This window comes from Mixophyes fleayi, chromosome 7 (assembly GCF_038048845.1).
Source record: "Mixophyes fleayi isolate aMixFle1 chromosome 7, aMixFle1.hap1, whole genome shotgun sequence".
NCBI lineage: Eukaryota > Metazoa > Chordata > Amphibia > Anura > Limnodynastidae > Mixophyes > Mixophyes fleayi.
This window is the reverse complement of record NC_134408.1, coordinates 140,644,963-140,669,284: the sequence shown is the minus strand read 5'-3', so window position 1 is coordinate 140,669,284 and position 24,322 is coordinate 140,644,963. Positions and strand designations below refer to the sequence as shown.

Sequence of the window (24,322 nt, the reverse complement as noted above, 5' to 3'; positions counted from 1 at the left end):
TACTATTTAAGACAATTGGAGGCAGAGCTGTTATGTACTCTACCGCTCGGCACACAGCTCGCTAGATGGACAGGTTGTGCTATCGGATCAATGCTCTGCGTGAGTACATCCCTTGCATCCTGCTGGCATCACTATTTTGCTATTTGTCAAATCAAGTGTGCAGTCAGTTCAGCCTTTGTTTTGTTAATGCCTCACGTCAATGTGTTCAGCTGCCGCCATGCATGAGCATCCAGACAAGAAGCAGCATATGACTTAGATCCTTCTGATTAATTTCAACATTGCCGACTGATCGGCCTATCCCTTACATCCGGCCTTTCAACGCGGAGTTTCTGTTGCTAATGGGCCAGCCTGTCTAAAGTGACAGAAATGTGTTATCTAGAAGGGAGATGAGAAGGAGCAAACAGACCTGAGCCCGTGTAGCGTAGAGAGGTTACAGAGTGTCCCCAGAGTCTCTGGGTCTGTGTTTGGTTGGTACCACTATTGAGGATGCTGCTGTGCTCTCTTGTCTGTCTTTACAAATGTTTCCCTTAGATGGATTTTAAACTGCCGGGAAATTGGAACAACTGGCTTATTTCTGCACTTTGTAGCCGCTATGCAGAGTGGCTGTCTGACACATATGTATAGAATGGTAAAAACACAGCAGAGCCACGACGTATCAAAAGGCGAAGACAATAAACAATTCTGTCTGATGATATAAAGGTATGACTAAAAAGCGCAGAAGGGGACCAGAAAAAAATGAAAAAATTTATATAGTTCATCCACTCTCATCACATCCTCCCATTCCCATTTACAGGACTTTTTTCGGGCTGCACCCACTCTGTGGAATTCCCTCCCTCGCACGATAAGACTTCCCTCTGGTCTACAAACCTTCAGGCAAGCTTATAATATTCCTCAGCTACCCTTTCAACCTCACTAGGTTACCCTATTACCACCCTTTACACAGCTAACACAAGACAACAACACTCTGACCCCCTGACCAACACTGTTGACTGGATCATATAGACCACTAGTCACTTTTTACCTTAGCACTCTAACTGGACCACAATACAATATGTAGATTTAACCTCATATATTGACTTCCATAGATTGTAAGCTTGTGAGCCGGGTCCTCTTACCTCTTTGTCTGTATTACCCAGTATTGTCTGTTACTGTGTTTGTCCCCAATTGTAAAGCTCTATGGAATTTGCTGGTGCTATATAAATAAATGTTGTTGATGATGATATAGTAAAAATGGCAGAAGGGCAGGGCCGGATTAAGAGTTGTGGAGCGTAATAATCACGGCAAGCCAGCAAGAAATGAAGTTTCAGCAATCAAACAAAAGTATTCACAATTTCACGCAACCCTAATTCTGCCTAAATACTCAGTCACCTCACTAGTCACCGGTCAACTAGTTTAGCATCAGTCGCCCCACCCACAAAACCAGCTATTTTTGTTTACTCCCCAACTACCTATTAAACCAGAAATTAGAATGTGAAGGGTTAACCCTGTCTGCAGCATGAGCCTGCAGACTCCCAGAATGACTATCAGTCCTGGGCAAACTACTCTGTTTGTCACAGGGGCCCCCTGCTGCTTGTCTGAAGAGTTTGCCCGACCTCTGCATGTGTGATGTCCATATCCTCCAGGTGGGGCAAACACTGCAGTTCCTGCTGTCAATGTTTGGCAAGTAAGGATGCCAGGCCCGATACAGTGCCAGGTGATGGGTGCCATGAGCCCAGGGAGCCAGTCAGTCAGTGGTGGTCCCAATTGCGTGGGGCCCCCTGAGGCTAGCATCCCACTTGCACTGCCTATAATACACAAAGTAACAATTTAAACTTGAACTGATATCTCAGGATACTCAGAGGTCTATTTAGAAAGTGGTGAAGAGCCAAAATGCCAACGTAAACACCGGCAAAAGGCTTTCTCAACACTGTTTATTATGTATCAAAGAGGTAACATCGGAGAAATCATAGATTAGGCTGTTTTTGAATTTGGGAAAAACTTAGTTGAGGCTCCCAGAGTGCCTCCGGCATAGTAAATTGACGTGCTTGCTGCCTCTATCTACCGCTGCCATTTGCCAGAGTCATAAATAGACCCCTTAATATCAAATGAAAAAAAAACAACATATCGTTACATAGGTATATGCATAACCAACTAAATATGTTTCTATATATCTATAACCAGAGCTGATCAACCAATGCATGGCATGACCCTGCAGCCTTAGAAGTAACAGTACTTAGAGAAACTAGGACCTGGGATTGCATTTGGGAAACTGGTTTGAATTTCACTCATATTTTGCTGCAACATTAAAGTGAATTAATTTACTCCATGATTGCCAATCTTTATATACGCTTCCTATGGACACTGTTCTGTGAGTGTATTTTTGTATCAGAGTCTCTATATGGACATAGTATATTACACACCCCAACTTAACATGTCCACTATCATAACATATTCCTATCGTGCTTTAGATATTGTGCAGCAATAAACCACAATTTGCACAGCTGGCAGAGCACAAACAGATATTTAGAACTGCACCACCTACACAGAACAAAAGATCTGGTACCATACATTCGGGCAATATTAAAATCCAGGGACAAACAGGGATCATGTCTGCAAATCAGAGAGAGTTGACAGCTTTGTAAATATAAACACATTTTTTTTCAACCATGTCCAAAAGTCTGGTGTATCAGCTGCTTGGTTGAACAAACCCGCGGCAATATTAACTTTTGATCTTGTTCTTTCAATTAGATTAGAGACATTGTCCCCAATCTAACAACCTCAATTTTGTTTGTTGCAGAAAAAATAGTTGTTTTGCTATTGTTTTGTTTTTGTGTTTGCTATTTTGCTAACTGCATATATAAAATACTGTTCAGGAAAATATTTTGCATTATATTGTTACCGAAAAGTATTTTAACATGTTCGCTCTAAAAACCTGGAATCTGTTGGAATTGAAATCTTGCATTTGTGAACTAGCCAGGGCTTTGTAAACCAGCTATTCTGATAAGGATTCCAATTCTGAGCTAAACAAATAACTTTAGCTTCAAGGGATAATCTGAGATGGGGAATTGATGCAGGATAGTTAAGAAAAACATACACAAGAGAGCCCCACATTACATGGCATAGTTACAGCTGCCATATTACTGTTTTTCTCACATCCAGCTCCGTAGGAAAAAGAAAGGACAAATCCACTGAATTATTTATTTTCAATTTTTTCTTTTTTTGCAGTGTTTCTAAACTGTTCTAATGTTGGCGAGATAATACGTTAAATTACATTACAGCAGGAAACTGAGTTAGTGTATCTTTAGATTATTTGTAAACTCTGTTATTGCGGAAAGCAGAAGATTCTGTTAGAAATACTTTGAACGTTGTGTAGGAACAGAACGGAAAATACGTGGACACAAAAGAACGGGAGAGATAACAATGCAGAATAAAACATCAAAGAAGGACAATAAACACAATGGCTTTGTTCTTGTGATATTGGGAATAGCTAGTAATGGATGTATGATTAACTGTAATGTCAGTGTGAAGCCTGACTCCAAGAGGAATTATCTCATTAGTGTTTTAGGGGCAGATTAGCTGAATGGTGATAGCTAACAAATCTCTTTAGGAGCTACGTTATAGCGGCCAGCCGGACGAACACACGGAAGTACCCAAAGTAGCACATGGGGCAAGTGCTCTTCCAAAATCACTGAGACCTCTTGGTATGGTGACTGCACACACAGGCTGATAGTGACCATTTTTACCATTAATCAAATTCATTTTGATTGGATCGTTATTGAGCATAGGGACAAATATCAACTTTAAATTTCAGTGTTCAAATAAGCTATCAAGTATTTGTGTGCTACATGAAAAAACAGTCAGTATTTAACTTATGTGCAAAACAAAATACTAATTTGCACCCCTTGCATTGTAACATGGTTTTGTCCAGGAGACTGAAATAAGAAGTTTCTTAAGTTAAGATCCTTAGTGAATCAGGCCCCTAGTTATTCGAGGCTTGGCCGATGGGAAATAAGGGCGTGGCTGACAGATCAGGGACTTTGGTTTACAGATTGGAAATTTTGGGAGTACAATAATTATGCTAGCAGGATAACTGCGACTGTAATAGATCATAAATTGGAAAAATCCTCCAGCCACTGAGTTCTTGGGCATCTTGTGATGGAGAATGCAAGACCATCAATGACAAATCTAAAGGTTTCATTCCTGTCCACTCTAAGCAACGGGTTTTAATCTGCGGCAGAACTACCAGCATTTCCGAGGGGTGCAAAGGCTACAAGGCTCGCAGATGAGCAGGGGCTCATAGCGCTGCCACGCCACCACTATCACGTCAATGCAAGCGCAGTTAAGCTGATACAAGAACCAGCAGAGCAGGTGCCACATTAGGATGGACTACATTACCGGGCTGCCTTGAAATCTGGCTATGCTTCTGCTTTAGATAGTAGTTATTTGGAAAAAAGGTTTATTTGGCATATTTACTATGCCCGTAAATCATGTTTGACATATTGGGCCTGATTCATCAAGGAAAGTAAGGCAAAAAAAAGGAGTACATTTTCTCCGGGACAAACCATGTTACAATGCAAGGGGTGCAAATTAGTTCATTATTTTGCACATACGTTAGATACTGGCTGCTTTTCCATGTAGCACGCAAATGCTTGATAGCTTTATTATTATGCTGAAATTTAAAGTTGATCTCTAGGACATGCCCCACCCCAACTACAAATCTGTTCCCACATTTGAAATTGACCTCCCCCTTCCAATGCAACATGGTTTTCCCCAGGTGCAAAGTTACTCATTTTTTTTGCTTTGCTTTATTTTCCTTAATGAATCAGGCCCGTAATGTCACTGGCATTTTCCCAGTCTAATAGACCACACAGCAGCCACAAAGCACTTATAAAAGTTAGCAGGGCACAAAGGAACATCATTTAACTGGTGTGTATAACATTTCAGATATCTTAACGGCATATACAGTATAGGCAGGGGTCCTCCCACACTCCAAAAAACATACTAGTAGGTTAATTGGCTGTTATCAAAATTGACCCTAGTCTCTCTCTCCTTCTGTTTGTCTGTTTGTGTATGTTAGGGAATTTAGACTGTAAGCTCCAATGGGGCAGGGACTGATGTGAATGAGTTCTCTGTACAGCGCTGCGGAATCAGTGGCGCTATATATATATGAATGGTGATGATGATGATGATAACCGTGTTCCGTCAGCCCTAACTATAGGTAGAAACGATGTAAGAATAATATTCTACATTGCAAACAGGATTGCAGCCTCGCTGTCACTGGGTTCAGTAGCACGGCTTTGACACATGAAAGTATTTATACAATAGGCAGTCTATTCGAAAACAACCTTTATTTATGCACAACATGGGTAATTGTCTACATTAAACAATCCCATTGTTGTTCATGGAGAATGTTTATTGTTTCTCCCTCTAAACTACAAACAATTACAAGTTGACTTTGTTAAAGGCTCAGGAATAGAGAATAGTTTGTCAATGACCTCACCTAGTTTATATGAATGTATTCTCTTTGCCACTGTCTTTATCAGATAACAATGACATAAACAGTGAATATGCCAACTGGCAGCAACAGGAACAGAAAGTGTATGTTAAGTGCACAGTACACAGAAAACTACTGACACTTTTGTGCAGGCGGAGGTCATTCCAGGTAACAGCGATGAAGAGGTGGGGTAAGCCATAAACACGAATGGGACTAAGTTATGTTCTTAGTACAGCTTAGAAAATGAAAGAAATATCTGATTGCTCCTTTGAAATTCAGAATCTTTTTTGCACAGTTACCAAACTTCGTAAATGCCGCCCAGTCAATCTAGGAGTATAGGTCATACTTGCCAACTTGACGTTTGTTAGGTCTGGGAGGGCAGGTGGGGTGTATGGGCAGAGGGGGTGGGGCTTTGTGAATCGCGTCATTTTGGCCCCTCCCCAGGGACATAATGCATGTTAAGGGTCCTTTTTTCCAGCGGGGGGGGCGAGGCCAAAATAACGAAATTTCCCAAGACTCGCATCATGCCGGCTCTAATCTACCTTCTTCACTAGTGAAGTGGGAAGATGCGGGAGGATGCCTTACACTCCCGGTATTCCGGGAGACCTAACCCGTAATTCGGGAGTCTCCCGGACATTCTGGGAGAGTTGGCATTTATGGTATAATTGTGCTTCATACGCATGACCATATCATACTCCCTAATATTTAGAACTTGCCTAATTCACAATGTTGTGCTCTGTTCTCATTGTGATGCAAGGTCTATAATCCCAAGAATTAAAATCCAGTCCCTTTTAATGTTCAATGTCATAATACAGTCATTATTGAAAAGGTTTTGAATACATTACCAATAATTTCTAATATCATCACTTATTTCAACCGGTGGTTCTGACTTGCTGCACCCACACGCCTAGATACAGGCTCAGATTCCGCCAACTTGCTCCCCCTCCTCTAATCACTTCAAGGGACTATTACCAGCACTTTATTTCCTGCTGGTTTGGCTATTTGTTTGCTGTGTATTGTACTGGCTTTGCCTATTTGGTAGTGCACTGTAAATATTTAATGATCATTAATAGCTAGATCTTACACAAATGAACATGTGTCTAGTTTGAATATCATACATTCTCATAATATTCTGAAAAGTTTACATGTACATTTGTGGATAGTACCAGCAGCTTTTGTATACGAGGAACCTTGCATTTTAAGGGCAGTTATCATTTAATATTCATTTCTCTGGTTTGGAGATAGTATAAGACCTTATAACGCTGGACTTATTATTATTTAGTTATGAGTTGACATTGGTATTTTAATTGTGTTTCCTTTTATGAATAATACAGAATTTGCCAATAGTACTTAGTCCTGCTGGACAATGATACAAAGGTATCAAATTAAAGCAATAAGTGATTGCACTAAGAACGGATTATTTCAGGGAAGCAGAAGATTGTTCACTATAAAAATATATATTTAAGTTTGATAAGCTGGGACTCTGACATGCAGTAAAATCTATATGTGTTATTAACTTGTTTTTCCAGGAATCAGCGGCAATGACAGACCATTACGTGAAACACCCATTATTAACACACAGCTGGACCCTCACGTTACAGATATTAAGCAGCATGGGGTACAACAGATAAAAGACAGGATAAGAGGAAACTTGAAGCAGCTCATAAAAAGTGTTCACCTGTCGCACAGTTTTGTCCATTGTTATCTGAGCAAAATGTACAATGGAATGAAATACTACTGTAAAATGATATTGTCATAGTTCTTTTTGATCTCTGACAAGTTTGTGAAACTTCAGTAGGTCTAGAAATTCTCAACTTTTCTTGATTCATGGATGATGAAAGTCTCTGCAATTACTGAGCAGGACAATTGGTGTACGGTGGCGTGGTGGGTAACACCTAACAGTTCCGGGGAGGGTTCTTTACCGAACTAGGAGTTCTATATGCAGTTTAGAGGTTCTCCCCTTGAGTTTCTTCTAGATGCTCCTGATTCCTCTTGTAGTTCAAAGACAACGTGGGCCTCATTTATGATGGCGCAGAACGCCTCAGTTTGTGCAAGTACACCATGATTCCCGCGACATAAAATGAATTTACTGAACAGGATGGTGACATTCGGAGAGAACCTTATGTTTGCACAGGTCATTGGGAGAAGTTGGGTGGAGTGAGGGTGTTCCTTTGTTAAATACAGAGTAGGTGCATCGTGAGTCTAATTTAGATGAGCAATGCAAAACCTTACATTTTGAGGAGCAAGATTACTGAAATACAATATAGGGATGGAGAGGTATGGTCTAGCTCTTCAGAACGTCATTAAGCCCATCTCTCTCCACCACAGAAAAGAACTTGATCTTTACACAGCTCTGATGTTTCTTTTATTTGGTCTAGTACTTTGTTTTTCAGGATAAGGTTTTGACCAGCCGTCTATTGGTCTATAGCAGAAAAGAAGTATCCAAATAAAAGTTAGCTGTATGAACTTTTCTGATAGAAGTGCGTTTGACCCCGCGATGTTCCCGTAACAATTTGACAGGAGCCTAAATTTTTTATCCTGTGCCATTGGCTTCCATTAATTTTTGGTTAACTCCATTCCCCCTCCATTCATACTCAGCTCTGTCCTCACTAACACATGACTAGACAGGTCACCGCCTCCCACAAGATCAGACCAATCACCTCCTGTCACTGCGACCATTCTGACAATCTGATTGGCTACAGGGTGTTCTATCCCCGCCTACTTCCCAACACACAGACTAGTGGGAGATAAACAATTATAACCAAAAGTTACTCTGACCATAGATGAACCTCTATTAAAAAAAAAACCATCTAATTCTATAGGTTAAAACTTTTTATGTTTTTACTATTGCTGTAAAAATACTACAACTAACTTATTACGCGACTCCTTAAATCTGCTTTGCCTCCTTTGTTGCACACACATTTATGATTAATGCAATTGATCATCCACTGTGCAAACACAATCTTATTACTCTTTTAGTGGTTTTGGTAGTTTTCACTTTTATATGTGTATATGAATAACATTACAACTGGCTAACTTAGTCCTTATAGAACATATTGTAATGCTTAACACACGAGTCCTGATGTGAAATTTAATGGCTTAAATCCATTGATTTTCCCGTCGTGTACACAATGCATTCCGGAGATGAATAAAAACATAATTACGTGCATGAGGAAATTTACCTTTTTTCACAGAGACGAGCCAATCGCATGTTCGCAGCTTGAATCTGCATGGGGCATTTTTAAAAGCAGCACCAACTGCTGTGTTACTGCATGTACTCAGCAGCAGTATAATGACGGCGAACAGCAAACTTTCACACCGCAGATGCTCTCCAGCCGTTCTCTCGGCTTAAATAAACTCACTTTAGCAATTTTTATTAGAGCTACGTAGAAAAACCGTAGCAAAACAATACTAAATAGAAAACACACAAATAAAATATCTAAACAGACAAGGCAGCTGTTTTGTCAATACAGAAAGCTGGTACCTGCATCTGTATCAAGGACAGGATATTATTTATTTGTCTTTAGTTACCGGGAAATAGGTTCTATGTTTACATCATTTGAAAGGAAACAAACTTAGTATGTTGCAATTGTCCCGTTCATTGCGCAGAAAAGTCTGACGGAACTTTGGTTGGGGACAATGGGCAAAATAAGTTGCAGGGAAAAAAAAGAATTCAACCGAAACTTTTTGTTTTGCAGTGTGTGCTGTTTACTATTACAGTATACTTGTGCTAGTCTAAGAATGAAATTCAATGTAATAAGGACATGGCCAGCATGGTGGCACAGTGGTTAGCATTGCTGTCTCACAGCGCTGGGGTCATGAGTTTAATTCAGATCAGGACCCTATCTGTGTGGAGTTTGTATGTTCTCCCCGTGTTTGTGTGAGCTTATGCTAGATTTCCTCACTTACAAAGACAAACTAGAAGGTTAATTGGCTTCTGACAAAGGGCACCCTAGTGTGTGTGTGTGTGTGTGTGTGTGTGTGTGTGTGTGTGGTAGGATATATAGATTGTAAGCTCCAATGGGACAGGGACTGATGGGAATGACTGCATATTCTCTGTACAGTACTGCAAAATATGGTTGGCCTTGTATAAATATAGTTTATACTATTTAAAACTGTAGATTATAAGTTTGCGAGCAGGACCTTCCCACCTCTTGGTCTGTATTACCCATTATTGTCTATTATTATGTCCCCAATTGTAATGCGATGCAGATTTTGCTGGCGCTATATAAATAAATGTTGATGATGATGATGATAGTAACATGTTCTTTCCAACAAAAAAGACTGGATGATCTGGTTAGCATAAAGGTCACATGATCTGCGGCCCATCCACCGATGCTTCTGTGACTGGCACAGTGAGGGGAGTAAGGGCAGGAGTAAGAGAAGACTTCCTCTTCCTCATCTTTTCTACTCTTCTCTAAGTCTGGGTACACACTACAGGTTTTTCACCCGACTATATGGCCAATCACACGATAAACGACTGTACGGCCCGGTACGGCTTTAGTGTGTACGCTCCAACAATGAATGATTATCGTTCCCATTCTGCAGTGTGTAAGCCCTCATGACCGGCAGTGTCCATAGATCTCTGTGGAGGGTGCAGAGTCACGTTCTTTTCAGCCGATGGTTATAAAGATGAAGAACACAGATATGAAGGTAAATCTCATTAAAGGTGTGTAGTGTGTACAGATGAATCAACATGCTGATTGGGACTTTCGGTCGTTGGTAAAATCGTTAATGATATCGCATTGGGAGACATTTTTCTGTAGTGTGTACCCAGCCTAACTGTCAGTCACTGCACACCAATGATTACTGGAAGGAGAGCAGAGCAAGGGCTGCCTCTTCCGCTATCATTACTGAGGGGCAGTGAGCTCTATGTGAAGGGGATACAGGTTTGGGATCAGGAGGGGAGGCGGAACTCTGCTGCTCCTGGTATCGTGAGAAGGTGAGATTCTCACAGACTGACAAACTGACATAACCTACGTTGCTTAAGATGAAGCTTTAGCCAGTAACAGACATTTTGCACATAACCCCAGCAAATATCTCAGTCATGTAATTAAAAAAAGAATAATTAATCCTATTCCGTCTGTAGAGGATTTGTTGAGTGTACAAAGCAAATAGTTTTCCTACAACAGACATCCTTTCCGACAACTATCTGATTAACGGCGAGGTTCAAGGACGTGAAACTGTCAAGAAGCGTCCCAGCGGGTCTCTGGCTATTTGTCTGCGGCCAAATGATGGAGAAGTTTTGCTTATTAGGGAGTTACTGTGTGTAGAGGGCATTGGAATTATCCTAAAGTATTTATAACATCTATCTATTTATGTATTGTCATTATTATTGCTTATAAGGCGCCACAAAATTTGCAGCGTCGAACAGCGTGTCCAAAGTAATAGCATGGGTAGCATGACATAACTTGTGTGACATAAAACAAGGATAACATAACTCAATTAGCTGTACGAAAGGCAGATTACACAAAAACTATGGGCAGCAGAGTGAAGAGGCATGAAACAGAAAAAACTAGATAACAGGCTAGAGAGCAGAACAGCCTGGAGGACAGAGCAGGATAGGAAACATGAAGGAATGGGAGGAGCGGGGCAAGAGGAACAAGGGTTGTGCTTGTGAGAGCTTACATTCTAAAGGGGAGGGGTTGGAGTTGAGACTCGGGGGAAGGGAAGGTTGTTGAGGGCCGGGGGGCTGGTGGGAGGGGTTAAGAGGTGGACTGGAAGGTTTGAGAAAGAGAGTGGGGGAGTATTTGAAGCTTTGGAGGAAAGAAATTAGATACTTCATGAAGAATTGCTTAGCGATGGAGATGTCAGAGCTGAAGGTGGAGACTGGAATACCAGATGACAACCATGGTGGCAGGGGTGGCAGAGTGAAGGGCTGAGGTGAGAGTGCAGTGTTATCTATCTATCTATCTCTCACATATATCTATCTATCTATAAATCAGTCTGTCTGTCTGTCTTCTATCTAGCTATCTATCTGATAACTATCTACCTATATGTTATCTATCTATTTATCTATCTCATATCTATCAATCTCATATCTATCTCATATCTATCTCATATCTATCTATCTAATATCTATCTATCTATCTCATATCTATCTATCTATCTATCTCATATCTATCTATCTATCTCATATCTATCAATCGCATATCTATCTATCTCATATCTATCAATCTCATATCTTTCATATCTATCTCATATCTATCTATCTAATATCTATCTATCTATCTCATATCTATCTATCTATATATCTCATATCTATCTATCTATCTATCTCATATCTATCTATCTCATATCTATCAATCGCATATCTATCAATCGCATATCTATCTATCTCATATCTATCAATCGTATATCTATCTATCTATATATCTATCTCATATCTATCAATCTCATATCTATCTATCTCATAACTATCTATCTATCTGTCATCTATATATCTACATAAAATATACACAGTCGTACCTCATAGTGCATAAAAGGTGAAGTGATTAATCCATGAAGATTGGGTAGATCTTTTTCTCATTTTAGCGCCTGGCAATGGGGCTCCAGTTGACATGTTAGAAGACCTTCTCTTGGGAATGTCACCTGGATTCCCTAAATCTCTATTATACCTACTATTGGTGTCTTATTTGGACACAGACACACACACACACACACACACACACACACACACACATATATATAGTGTATTACTAATGAAATAGTGAAGCACTGCAAACTGTATCTAGTATTGTATTATGTATATATGTCATTTAAGATTCTTAATTAAATTTCTGGAAATGTCTATCTTAACAATTTCCTGAATTCTCTGCAGAGTTACAGCTCTTTGTTCTAATTCCTTTTAGGATTATGTTATTAATCTTTACTTTCTAGAATTTGACATTTTTTTGTACATGTAACACAGGCTGCCACTTTGATGTCAGTGCTGGTTATTAAGAAAATTTTATTTTATTTATTTTTTGATTTTAAAAGGGTTCTTGCAATACCTAGAGACATTAATGTGTAACCGGGCTTCATACAAACAGCATTTAGTATACAGATTTTTAAAGAATTGCTGTACTGTCAGTTGAAACGGCTTCACAGTCCTGTAATCAGAATCTGTTTTTCTTATGCAAAAAGTTCACTGGGGACAATTTGAACCTTAAAAAAAAAATGACAATAAAGAAATCCCTAAAATCTTATGTAAAACTGACATATCATAGTAGAAACCTCATGAAAGAAATGTTCAGCTCTCTCCATTCTCCCCTAAATCCAGTAAGAAGTGAGCGCACTATACTAATCAGTCACTGGGCACCTGTCTCCACCAGGGTATAATTTTATAGGCTTTACACATGCCCCATGCTGTCTTTGACTCCTTTGCAGGAGGTTGTCATGTTAGGAATGAGTCTAACTGACCAGGCAGGCAATGACTGACAGCTAGGAAACCTTGCTTGCAGAAATGCACAGTGTAGATTGGTTGATTCATAAAGAAGGGCGGAGTCAGGGGCGGATTGGCCATAGACCTTACAGGGAAGTTTCCCGGTAGGCCGATGGCCTAACGAGACCACCTCAGATTTTCCCGGGTGGCGCGTTTGGATGCTGCGGGGGGAGGCACGTACAGGAAAGCAATCTAAAATATTGGTTTTCAGTGGGCAGCAACAGGCAGCAAATTGCTAGGCTCCCACGGTGCTGTTTGGCAGACAGGAAGTCTGACTTCACTTCCTGTCTGCCTGATGTGAGAAGAGACGCTGCTCAGAGCAACTGAAGGTAAGTGAGGGGGGCTTAGTATACTATACTATACTAAGGGGGACTACCTATACTATACTAAGGGGGACTACCTATACTATACTAAGGGGGGGTCCTATACTATACTAAGGGGGGTTTCCTATACTATACTAAGGGGAGCTACCTATACTATACTAAGGTGGGTTACCTATACTATACTAAGGGGGGGGGTCCTATACTATACTAAGGGGGGTTTCCTATACTATACTAAGGGGAGCTACCTATACTATACTAAGGGGAGGTCCTATACTATACTAAGAGGGTCTGCCAATACTATACTAAGGGGTGGCTGCCTATACTATTGGGGGGCTACCTATACTATACTAAGAGGGGGCTGCCTATACTATGCTATACTAAGGGGGTCTGCCTATACTATACTAAGGGGGGCTACCTATACTATTGGGGGGGCTACCTATACTAAAGAGGGGGCTGCCTATAGTATACTATACATTTGCCTGCATGGCTTTAGAGATGACCCACTGTGTGTAAAGTCATCACATCTAGGTTTTCCTAAATGTTACTACAACCAAATTCCTGTAGTTCTAAATCCCGCCTACTTTTGTGTTGGCCCCACCCACAGTTATTTTGGTCCCGCCGACATGAGGCCACTTCAATATTTTTTTCCAGGGCCACTTTAAGTTCCCAATCTGCCGCTGGGCGGAGTTTATGATGTAACAGCAACCCAGGTTTCAGCTTTTTGACCTCTATCAGATCCCATCCAAACACTAATGTGGGAGTAATGGTTTTCTTACAGAGTTTTTTTTTAGGCTTTCAGAAAGGAAGTGCGGTGTGCTCAGAAAAAAAGTATTCCTCCATGATTAGAATCTCATGTCAAACACGTTTAATTCTAACAAGTTCCCTAAATTTTAGCACATATATTTTGTTAACCTTATAGAAACTCATTAAGGGAAATTTGTATTTTCTGTTTAGGAGACTTATGTCTCAGGATAACTTATCATTTGTATCGCTTATGGCTTATTTTGTTGTATATAGGAGTACAACCAAAGGTGGCCTGAGAAAGAATAACTATGTTTCGCTGACGTATTAATTATGTATTGATGCGCTGAGTGATAACAGGCGGGCAGCACGGTAGCTCAGTGGTTAGCACTTCTGCCTCACAGCACTGTTCACATGAGTTCGATTCCAGACAATGGCCTTATCTGTGTGGAGTTTGTATGTCCTCCCCATGTTTGCGTGGGTTTCCTCTGGGTGCTCCGAGTTTCCTCCCACACTCTAAAAACATTCTAGTAGGTTAAAAGGCTGCTATCAAATTGACCCTAGTTTGTCTGTGTGTGTGTATATTAGGGATTTTAGACTGTAAGCTCCAAATGGGGCAGGGACTGATGTGAGTTTTCTGTACTATGGAATTAGTGGCACTATATAAATAGCTTACGATGATGATGATAACAGCAGTCAGTGGGTCCTGTTAGATCATAACAAACCAAAGCACTTCAATCAAGAGTGTTTGGGAAGGTGGTTAAAAAAAGATGAATAGTTATTGTTATTGTAACATAGTTGAACGTAGGGAAAATAATGAATTCCCAGACTGGAAGACATAAATTCTTCAGAGCATGTTCTTACTCAGAATATTTTAACAATTCAGGCAGCTGCTTATAAAAAATGCAACCTTGATTTGCTCATAAAAGCATCACGACTCAACTCATCAACAGAATCCACTCTACTACCTCAAACAACAGTTAATTAGAAAATTCTAGAAGAAAAAAGTTGAAGCATGCAGAGAGAGATGGTTGTAAAATTTCAGTGACAAGGAAGTCGTGATGGCTTTTCGTTAGGAAGGTCTTTATGAGCTGCGTACAACAGGGAGAGGCACTGACACACAAATAAACCTCAACAGAACTTGATAAACGTGGTCTTTTAATGCCTCAAAAAAGTCGAGAGACGTGTCTCTGAGAGCAGAAAAACATTTTGGCAAAGTTTAGGATTCGGTGAACTTTTTGGATGTCTTGCAATAATTTCCGAACTAAATTGCAGGACATTCATTCCTGTAATTTAGGCTATATTTATTAAGTGGTATTGATAAAATTTGTAGTTTAATGTGGCAATTTTGACCTACAAATGTTACAAATGGGAAATAAAAGATTCAAGAATGGATTTGCCAACAATTGACCTTTTGGTCCAAAATCATGAATTACCCTGTGAACCAAACAGTGGGATACTCGCTAATCTCTGGTCTTTACTGTAGAATGTTTCTAAGTTTACACAACAGAATAGATACAATGAGGCCACTACAGTCAGCTACCGTAGACTCAACAGAGCTATCCCTAAGTATATGTATTACACTATATAGTATTTGGTGGCATAAGGTCCCAGAGAGCAAAATACCTCTATGATGATTATAGCATACGAAGAAGACGAAGAAGTTAAAAGTAGAAGGAAGAAGGAAGAAGAAGGAAGAATGAAGAAGAAGGAAGAATGAAGAATGAAGAAGGAGGAAGAATGAAGAAGAAGGAAGAAGGAAGAAGGAAGAAGAAGGAAGAAAGAGGAATGAAGAAGAAGTAGAAAGAAGAATGAAAAAGAAGAAGAAAGAGGAAGAAAGAAGAGAGAAGAAGAAAGAGGAAGAAAGTAGAAAGAAGAATAAAGTAGAAAGAAGAATGAAGAAGACGAAGAAGAAGAAAAAGAAAGAATAAAGAAGAAGTTAGAAGAAGAAGAAGAAGAAGAAGAGGAAAGGGGTAGAAAGTAGAAAGAAGAATGAAGAAGAAGAAAGTAGAAAGAAGATTGAGAAAGAAGAAGAAAAAGAAAAGAAGACTATAGCACAAGAAGCACTTGATGTAAATCCTGGGACTTGATAAAGATGGCACCTGCTGCATCCAGAGGAAGTAAGCAGTTCTCTTTATGAAAATAATTTTCTTTACATTGTTATAAATGAAAGCAAGCAGTATATATAACACTCTTTGTATTGCTTACATGAATCAATACGGCATTTTCAAAAACACATCAGAGATGTTTACTTGGAAAAAGACATTTGGATGGCCACACAGATTAAAGCAATCGATCAGACAACTGTCTCTTACGCAGGTTCCGTCTTTATATTTTCCTAAAATGGACTCTTAAAATCCCAATGCTTTGTATATATTTGTAACAGGTCTGTGTTACGCTGCAGTCTATTAACAAACACAACAATATGAGACCCTTTCAAAACGAAAGATAAGCTTTATGAGGGGTTTGCAACCGGTTACTAGTATAGGAAGCAGTGCAGGAAGAGCCGGATTATGACCCCGTGGGGCCCTAGACAAGGTACTGTTTTTTGTGCTCGTTTGTGCAAAAACAAAACAAAAACGGGTTAGGTTAATCCATGCTCGGTGCCCAAACGGCCCTATGTTACCTAGTGGATTATCCAGCTGTTGGCTTTTTATTAAAAAACATTTTTCAACATCATTATAGAAATTCGACAGGGATGTTTTAAAACATAAAGGTGGAGCCCCTTTATTAAGGGGAAATAGAATCTGCAATGTGTTCAGATAAATCTCCATTTTAAGAATATATTCTAATAATATTCTCCTGACATGACACATTAACCCACTATGATATCTCATATAATATTGGTCTATTATGAAAGGGAGAAAAGCCCTAAATCAGATAAAAACTGGAGGTTTTCACCATATTTAGGTCTTTTCTCTATATAATAGAACCATCGAAGACTGTTCGTTTAAAATTGCCGATGGTAGCCTTCACTGAGGGCTTCTCAGGTTGTCAATAGCAAGGGGTTAGCATAGCAAAAAGCGCTTTATCAGTCAAATAAACCATTTATTCCCCCCAAAATATAATTTTAAATTTTTTTTTAAACTTTATTATTCCTTGCTTTTGTAATAAATCTGGTACTGGAAGCCCAAATCCAGTTTTAGTGCACAGAGGGACCCTGCACTAGCCTAGCGAGTGATAAGATTCCTCATATAGCTGTCAGCCAATATCACTGGGCAACTGAGCATCGCTGAGACAGTTCGCAAATGTTATTGATAAATTGAGGCAAGCCTAGATAATCAAATCTGTGATATAGCCTCAATTTGATAAACAGACCCCATAGTTACCCTTAAAACTGAATGGTTTATGAGGAAAAGCAAAATACCCCCTGGTCTGTTTACCAATGCACACACAATAAAGTCTCATCTTGAAGCACGTCTATGCACAATTAAAAGTCATGCTCAATGGAATGCATAAGATGAACATAACGAGACGTGCACCTCATAAAGATCAAAATCACCCAACATTAAGCCAGAGGTGGCTTTTAAGGAACTAAGCAAATAAGGTCACAACAGAGGCGGAACTAGTGAGCTGTGGGCCCCGGTGCAGTGAAACGGGGAGAAGGGAACCAGGGCCCACAGCTCGCCAGTTCCCCATACAGCGGGCCTCTTTATCTCCATGAGCCCCGGTGCATCCCACCTGCTGCACCAATCGTAGTTCCGCCACTGGGTCACAGGACTACTCTGTCTGTTATTTAGAGATATAGGGCCTGTTTCATGTTGGGACGCAACCAGCTCCCAACTCGCATTTTAAAAAAGAGCGTGCAACTTGGGCGTATTTTGAACCGTATTCGAATCCAAGCTGATCTCAAAATACGTTTCCTTTTGAATCTGGCTGCCTGTACGCTCTGCCTAAACATTGCTTGAAATATGCGGACAGACAGAACAGACTGCAGTCTGCACACAAGCGTCTGTTCACTAAAAGGTCACATCACAACACATAAAATAATGTTATAAAATAGATGAACAACTCTTAACAGTATAATCAATCATAAAAATATGGAGATATAAAAATATATATATATTTATTATTATTTTCTTGCATTAAATACATAAATCAAGATGATTTTAATCCTTACTGTACATACAATGCAGTTTTTAAAGTCAGTCTCCCTGGCATACACATGTTCTCTGCTAGCTAGTGGCACGCATGTGTGTAGCTTATAATAAGACTACGCCATGCCAGTCATCACTATCAGCACGTGCACCTGCCCTATCTGCGCAAGTGTTACGGCTGAAACAAGCGTACTTAGAAACCCAGGACTTGAATCGGACGCATCTGCGTTGGCACGCTCCAACTATACATTGCCTATGTTGATCCGTGCTTTCCAAAATATATGAATCATTTGTTATTGTTGTTATACTCTCTGCGACCATGAACTCTCTGTTTGCAGAATCGCAACTGTTTTATATTCCCATAATGACAGCTAATGCACAGATATCCAGTGGGAAAAAAAAATTAAGTTTACTGATATTCTTTGAAAAATGAAAGTACTCATAGAGAATCAAGGAGACCATCTGTTACATGCAGCAATATGGCTCCATTCAAGGATTATGGATAGAACTTTCTGTGCAAAGTTGTCTTTCCAAGCTGTTCTTGTCAGCGTTATGCCCATTGTGATGATGCATTTTAATATCAATCAGACTAAGTAAAGACTGACAAAAGTCCGCATATGGGTGGCAAGCTGTTTCTTCCACAAATATTTTTACATTTTTGCAATAAAGGCTTTTACTTAGCGTTTTGTGTTTGCAAATTGTTACATGATCTTATTGACTCGCAATACCAGTAAAATAGCTGTGATAACAATATACAATATTATCCAGATAGTGTCGTAAAGAGGATTTTCTGTCTTCAGATTACTTTCATGTATTGGTTTGTTCACGTCCTTCTGAAACTTTCAAGTAAATACATCTCTAAATCCTGCTGGTTGGTTCTGTGCTTTTCAGCTGTGTATTATTATCAGAAATGTTTATTTTCATTGCATTTGGGCATGGTTCATAGCTCGTCTTTGCAAACGATTATAGCCAATACAGAGGGCACCATGGGACTCTTTTGTATCCATGGGAAAAAAATTGTTGATACAAATGCATAGCTGAAAAAGACAGAGAGAATCGCAGAAGGATACAGCAATGTATTTAGTAAAAGTTGTAGAAGGGCATCAAGCAGGGACGGAATATTGCCGGGGAACTTAGCAAAAGTTGAGTATGGAAACGTTGATGTCACTCTAGCCTCCCAAGTCCCCCATTCTGTTCTGAAAAGAGGAGGCTGTGGAGGCATTGCCAAAATCCGCTCAACTCTGGGCCCCATAGAGGCTGTACCACTTATACTAACAGAATTTCCACCACTGGCATCTACAAGTCATTAAATTAAAGTAATTAGAATGGACAACCCATTTAAGTGAAAAAAAAAACCCAAACTCTAACTATTCAACAACAAAATCACTAAGTGTTAAAATATCTTTGATCCACTCCACAAGGTGCAAACACCACATCCCTGATAAAATCACAGCGAACTTCAGTCATTATTACTCCTCCCGGTATAACTTGGGGCAATCGGAGAACCTACTATGCAGGAAATCACACAGCATTAGATTATATTCATCTCACTTGGGTCTTCTGATTCATTCAGATGATTTACAAGTTCTGGGGTCTTCTTTGACGTAAAATAAACATGTACGGTTGCTATCTTGAAGATGGAAATGGAAAATATCTGGCCCTACTTCTTATAAAATATTTAGAGAGAAACTTCTTGAAAAGCATTTTACTCTATCGATGAGGGAGCTCTGTCACCCCCCACAACTTTTGAAGGGTCATCCTAGTGAAAACAAAACACACACACTGGTCTATGCACGTCAGAGACCAATATTACTACTGGATGAAATAGGTCAGGTTTGTTCGCTCAGGGAGACCCAAGATAATACAATTAAAGCAATCAGTGTTAAACACTCAGCCCATTCAAGAGTTCTTCCTATATGTCACCTGTTTATGGACATTAAAGACATTCTACACACAGGTCTACTGAACCTTCTTAGATGGAAGACTTGGTAGTAAACAACAAAGAGATTATATCATAAATAAACAGACCGACAAAATATGTTTAGGCTTCAATTCCAGTTTGCCATACACACAACTACTGCCGGAAAAGGAATTTATAAAACGTAATCTTACCCCGCTATTGGGTCCAACGCAATGGCTTTTGGGTTGTGAAGGTCGAGGTCTATCAAGGTGATACACACCGTCCCGTTACGAGTACATGTAAAAATTCTGTCGTTACCGTGATCCACAAAGTAAATGTTCCCAGTCAGCCAATCCACAGCCATTTGCTGAACATCTGCCAAGGAAAGGAAAACGAGAAGATACATTGAGTTTAAATTACGAGTTTAATTTAGCATGAAAACAACATTATCTTGAACTGGAAAATCAGATGCTTCATCATTGTTTCATATCTCTTGAGTATATTAATGTGGAGTACGGCAAGTAGGTTCACTGTAGTTTTTGTTATATCTTTAATTACATTTGGACAGTATCTACAGGACTTCTCGTGTACCTGTCATCGAAGTGCATCAATTTTGAGAACCTGCTTTCTAGGGAATTGATGGTACTGTCAAGAATTTTAGTTCATCCATATAAAATAGCAGCCACTGTCAGCAGCGGATACACATTAAAATACATATCAAACATTTTTACAATTTGATACTGAGTTAGATGCACTTTGGACATACTTTACGCTCAAAAGACCCTCCCCCTAAAAATTAGCATATCTACGCCCATGTGCTGATCCAAAGGCATCTTAAGATGGGTCTAGCTCTGCGTCTGTGGCATATGAGCCAGGATTACGACAGGCTTGTGTCGAGCGTACGCACAACCAGGTTATTAGCTCGAGAAAAGAAAAATACATTCACTATTAGACTTGACTTAATACAGCAGATATAATATTCCTTCTCTCATACGTTTAAAAGTAGCAAAAAAATTATCTTTACAATGCACCCACAAAATCCTATAAGATATGCACGAACAATCTATCAGCTTCAGAGGTAAATCCGTAATCAGCCAATCAGAAGCGGCTAATTAGTGTAACATCATCATCATCATCATCAGGAGCGTGTATTTGCACCTGTACTCTAGATGGTGTAAAAGATACGGCTCCTGAAAGGCATCTATGTGTCTCAGAGCTGGTCTGCCTCAGCTGCGTTTGCGTCTTACGCTCTTACTGTACTCGGTTAGACGATGTTAGAAGATCCCTTACACATCACATAAGTGGCACAGTACTCTGCTAAATAATGAGAGCCCTATTTTTGGGACCCAATATTTTGCTTGACCCATGAGCCCTTGACACCAACTCGGCAGCATGGTGGCTCAGTGGTTAGCACTTTTGCCTCATAGTACTGGGGTCATGAGTTTGATTCCTGACCATGGCCTTATCAGTGAGGAGTTTGTATGTTCTCTCTGTGTTTGTGTGGGTTTCCTCCGGGTGCTCCGGTTTCCTCCCACACTCCAAAAACATACTGGTAGGTTAATTGTCTGCTATCAAATTGACCCTAATCTGTTTTGTGTGTTTTAGGGAATTTAGACTGTAAGCTCCAATGGGGCAGGGACTGATGTGAGTGAGTTCTCTGTACAGCGCTGCGGAATTAGTGGAGCTATATAAATAGCTGATTATGATGATGATGGTTTTTAACCTTCTTCTCTTCCTCTACTGCCACATTTCACAATTATCGACTGCAAACCATTTTTCTTCCCGGAGTTGATATTTGTTACATGTCCCATATGAACATAAAGTTTTTACTTTAAATATCAGAATACTGAAATATCAGAAAGGACACAAAATAAAGATCATTACAGTGCAGGGCGATTCTTCCTTTAAGCTTATATTTGTCCCACTAATATAGGATGGGGAAACGACTGGCTCTGGTCTGTAAGCTGACCCGCAGCTGCAATGTATTTACAAAAGAACAGCAAGTTTAAAACAGAATTGATGCTTTATAATATAAAGCAGGGTCATTAAAAATAAATTCTGTATTGTTCACGCCTGGCGAAAGGACCTAAATAATTTTGAAATCTTGCAATTAAAATATAAACAATAAGCCAATTAAGGTTGTCCTTTTAATACCAATTTTTAATACTTACTTTAGTTTGTGGAGTTGACTACCAAGTGTAGGCATGTACCTAGATTTGATCAACCCTCTGTGGGATCTAGCGCCTACCATAATTAGGAATATTTACCAGTGTAACCAACAAATGTTTTGTTCACTACTTTTGGTTAATGCTCACTCTCACAAATTCCACAGATAACCTTTGTCACAACTATGTGTTGCGTACCTGCTAGCATTAGCACTATTTGGAGGAAGGTGCGGAATGTAACGTGTCCCTGGTATTCACTAGGGACCCCCGCAAGGAGGTATGGACTTCGCCGCAGGAGACACGCAGATCGCGGTGCTTCCCCAAGTCAGATAGCGTGGCACGTGAGAAGATAGGTCAGACAAGCCGGGTCGGTAAAAGTGCTGGCAAACAAGGTACACAGGGGATATCCAGAAGAGTTTTGAGACAAGCCGGGTCGGTAACAGTCTAGTAATGTGGTACAAAAGAGTGGTCAAATGGACCAGGTAGAAAGGGCACTGGAAGGCAGGATAGTCAAGGCAATGCAAAGGTACAGGAGAGCTGGAGCAGGCAATGAGACCTGATACTCTGGCACTGGTGGTCAAACTAGTGCTGCCTTATAAGGTCTGGGCATCCAATGGGCCGAGAGGGGGCGGCAGCGCTGTCATCAGCCACCCCCGGAGATTAAAGTTAGCATCCCGTTGCCTAGCAACGGGACGCGCATGCGCAGAAGGCCAGGGGTGCGGGGAGAAGATACAGGCGGCCATCCCGGAGAGACAGCGGGACGGCACCCGACAACCTTGACTTTCCAGTGATCTTCTATTTATATACTCCAACCAAGGGATCAATACCGAACATAAAAAACACATTTTAAGGGTCCCCAGTGGTTTTTATCAACCTGTATTTTTGGACGTAATTGTGAGCTGTTGAACCAAAATCCATTGTTATCTTGGTATTCCTCTATTTAAGATGCAAATGATAAATTAGTCTAATATCAGCCCTCACCAGTAGAGTTTTGGCCACCTAGAACTTAAAGGAATTAAATACAAAATGACAGATCTCTAACCATATAGTTTTATGAGCAGCAAAAGGCACATGCGGTGCAACTAGGAGCAATACCAGCATGAAAACCTCGTCTTGTACAACAGCCAATCGTCATGTTTACCAAATACCAGGCATTGGATTCTGTTAATGATGTTAAATTCATAAAAAAAAAAAAAAATCAAACAGTTTGTCAGTATTTATTACAATGTTTTTGTCTGTTCGGATGAATTTATACCACTGTATTTGCTATTGTTGTAAATGTCTGACAAAAATCAAAACATTAAAAAGAAATAAAACTATGGCCCAGCAGACTCCGATTTCCAGCTCGCGATGGGTTTTGTGCCATTTTGTGCATATTTCGGGTTTGCATTGAAAAATGTTTAACACATGTAGATTGTTTTTTTTTTGCTGCCAGGATTCGTGCACAACACAAACAAAGACACGCCATTACGTTCCTAATTTCTGTGTAAGTGAATTTCCTGCTTGTTGCCAAATGATTATAAAATTATAATGGCATCCCTCAAGCCTGCCATCTGAACTGAACAATAAAAAGAGATTTATGGCGGTACACAGCGATTACAATCTTTTCTTAACAGCGCATTCTAAACGTGTATCATAAATCTGCTCTGATTATAAATCAAAACGGAATTTTTTTCCTTTCATTTTTTTTGATTTGAAAAGTAAGAAAGTCTTTCGCTGTTGATTTTAAACTAAAAAACAACTAATCTGTTGTTATTAACAAAACAAAAAAACATCGAGCGCACAGAGGTATTAGAGACGAGGTTGAAGACAATGTGACTTGATCACTTAATCCTGCTATGCATTACCAATCCTAATTGTGCACCCCTAGGGAAATAATGATATAGCCTTTCCACCTTTTTATCATAATGCTATCTCCTACTGTGCAGGCCAGCTCTACCTCCACTCTCATTGTAGAATTACTTTCACTGACAGTTGTGACAACGCTTTGATTTTAATTCCTTTTCCAACAGAGAATGCCAGCAACATATGCCAAATGATTTCATCCTAAGAGATTCATTAAACATGTTTGAAGACTCTCTTTGGTTATTCAACTTCGTAAGGTTCATACTCCAGCAGTATTTAGTACACACTGGTGGCTACAGAAATAGTATAGTAGAGATGAACAGATCTCCCATGGTTCATTCATCTATGGTTCATT

The 24,322-nt window shown here is 39.9% G+C and overlaps 1 protein-coding gene across 1 annotated transcript in view; it reads right to left on the bottom strand.

Annotated features, from left to right (window-relative positions):
• LRP1B (LDL receptor related protein 1B) overlaps positions 1–24,322 on the bottom strand; it is a 728,477-nt gene that overhangs the window by 538,038 nt on the left and 166,117 nt on the right. The window contains exon 6 of the mRNA XM_075181401.1: positions 20,170–20,332. Within this exon, the coding sequence (XP_075037502.1) occupies positions 20,170–20,332 (163 nt within the window). The remainder of the gene's footprint in view (positions 1–20,169; positions 20,333–24,322) is intronic.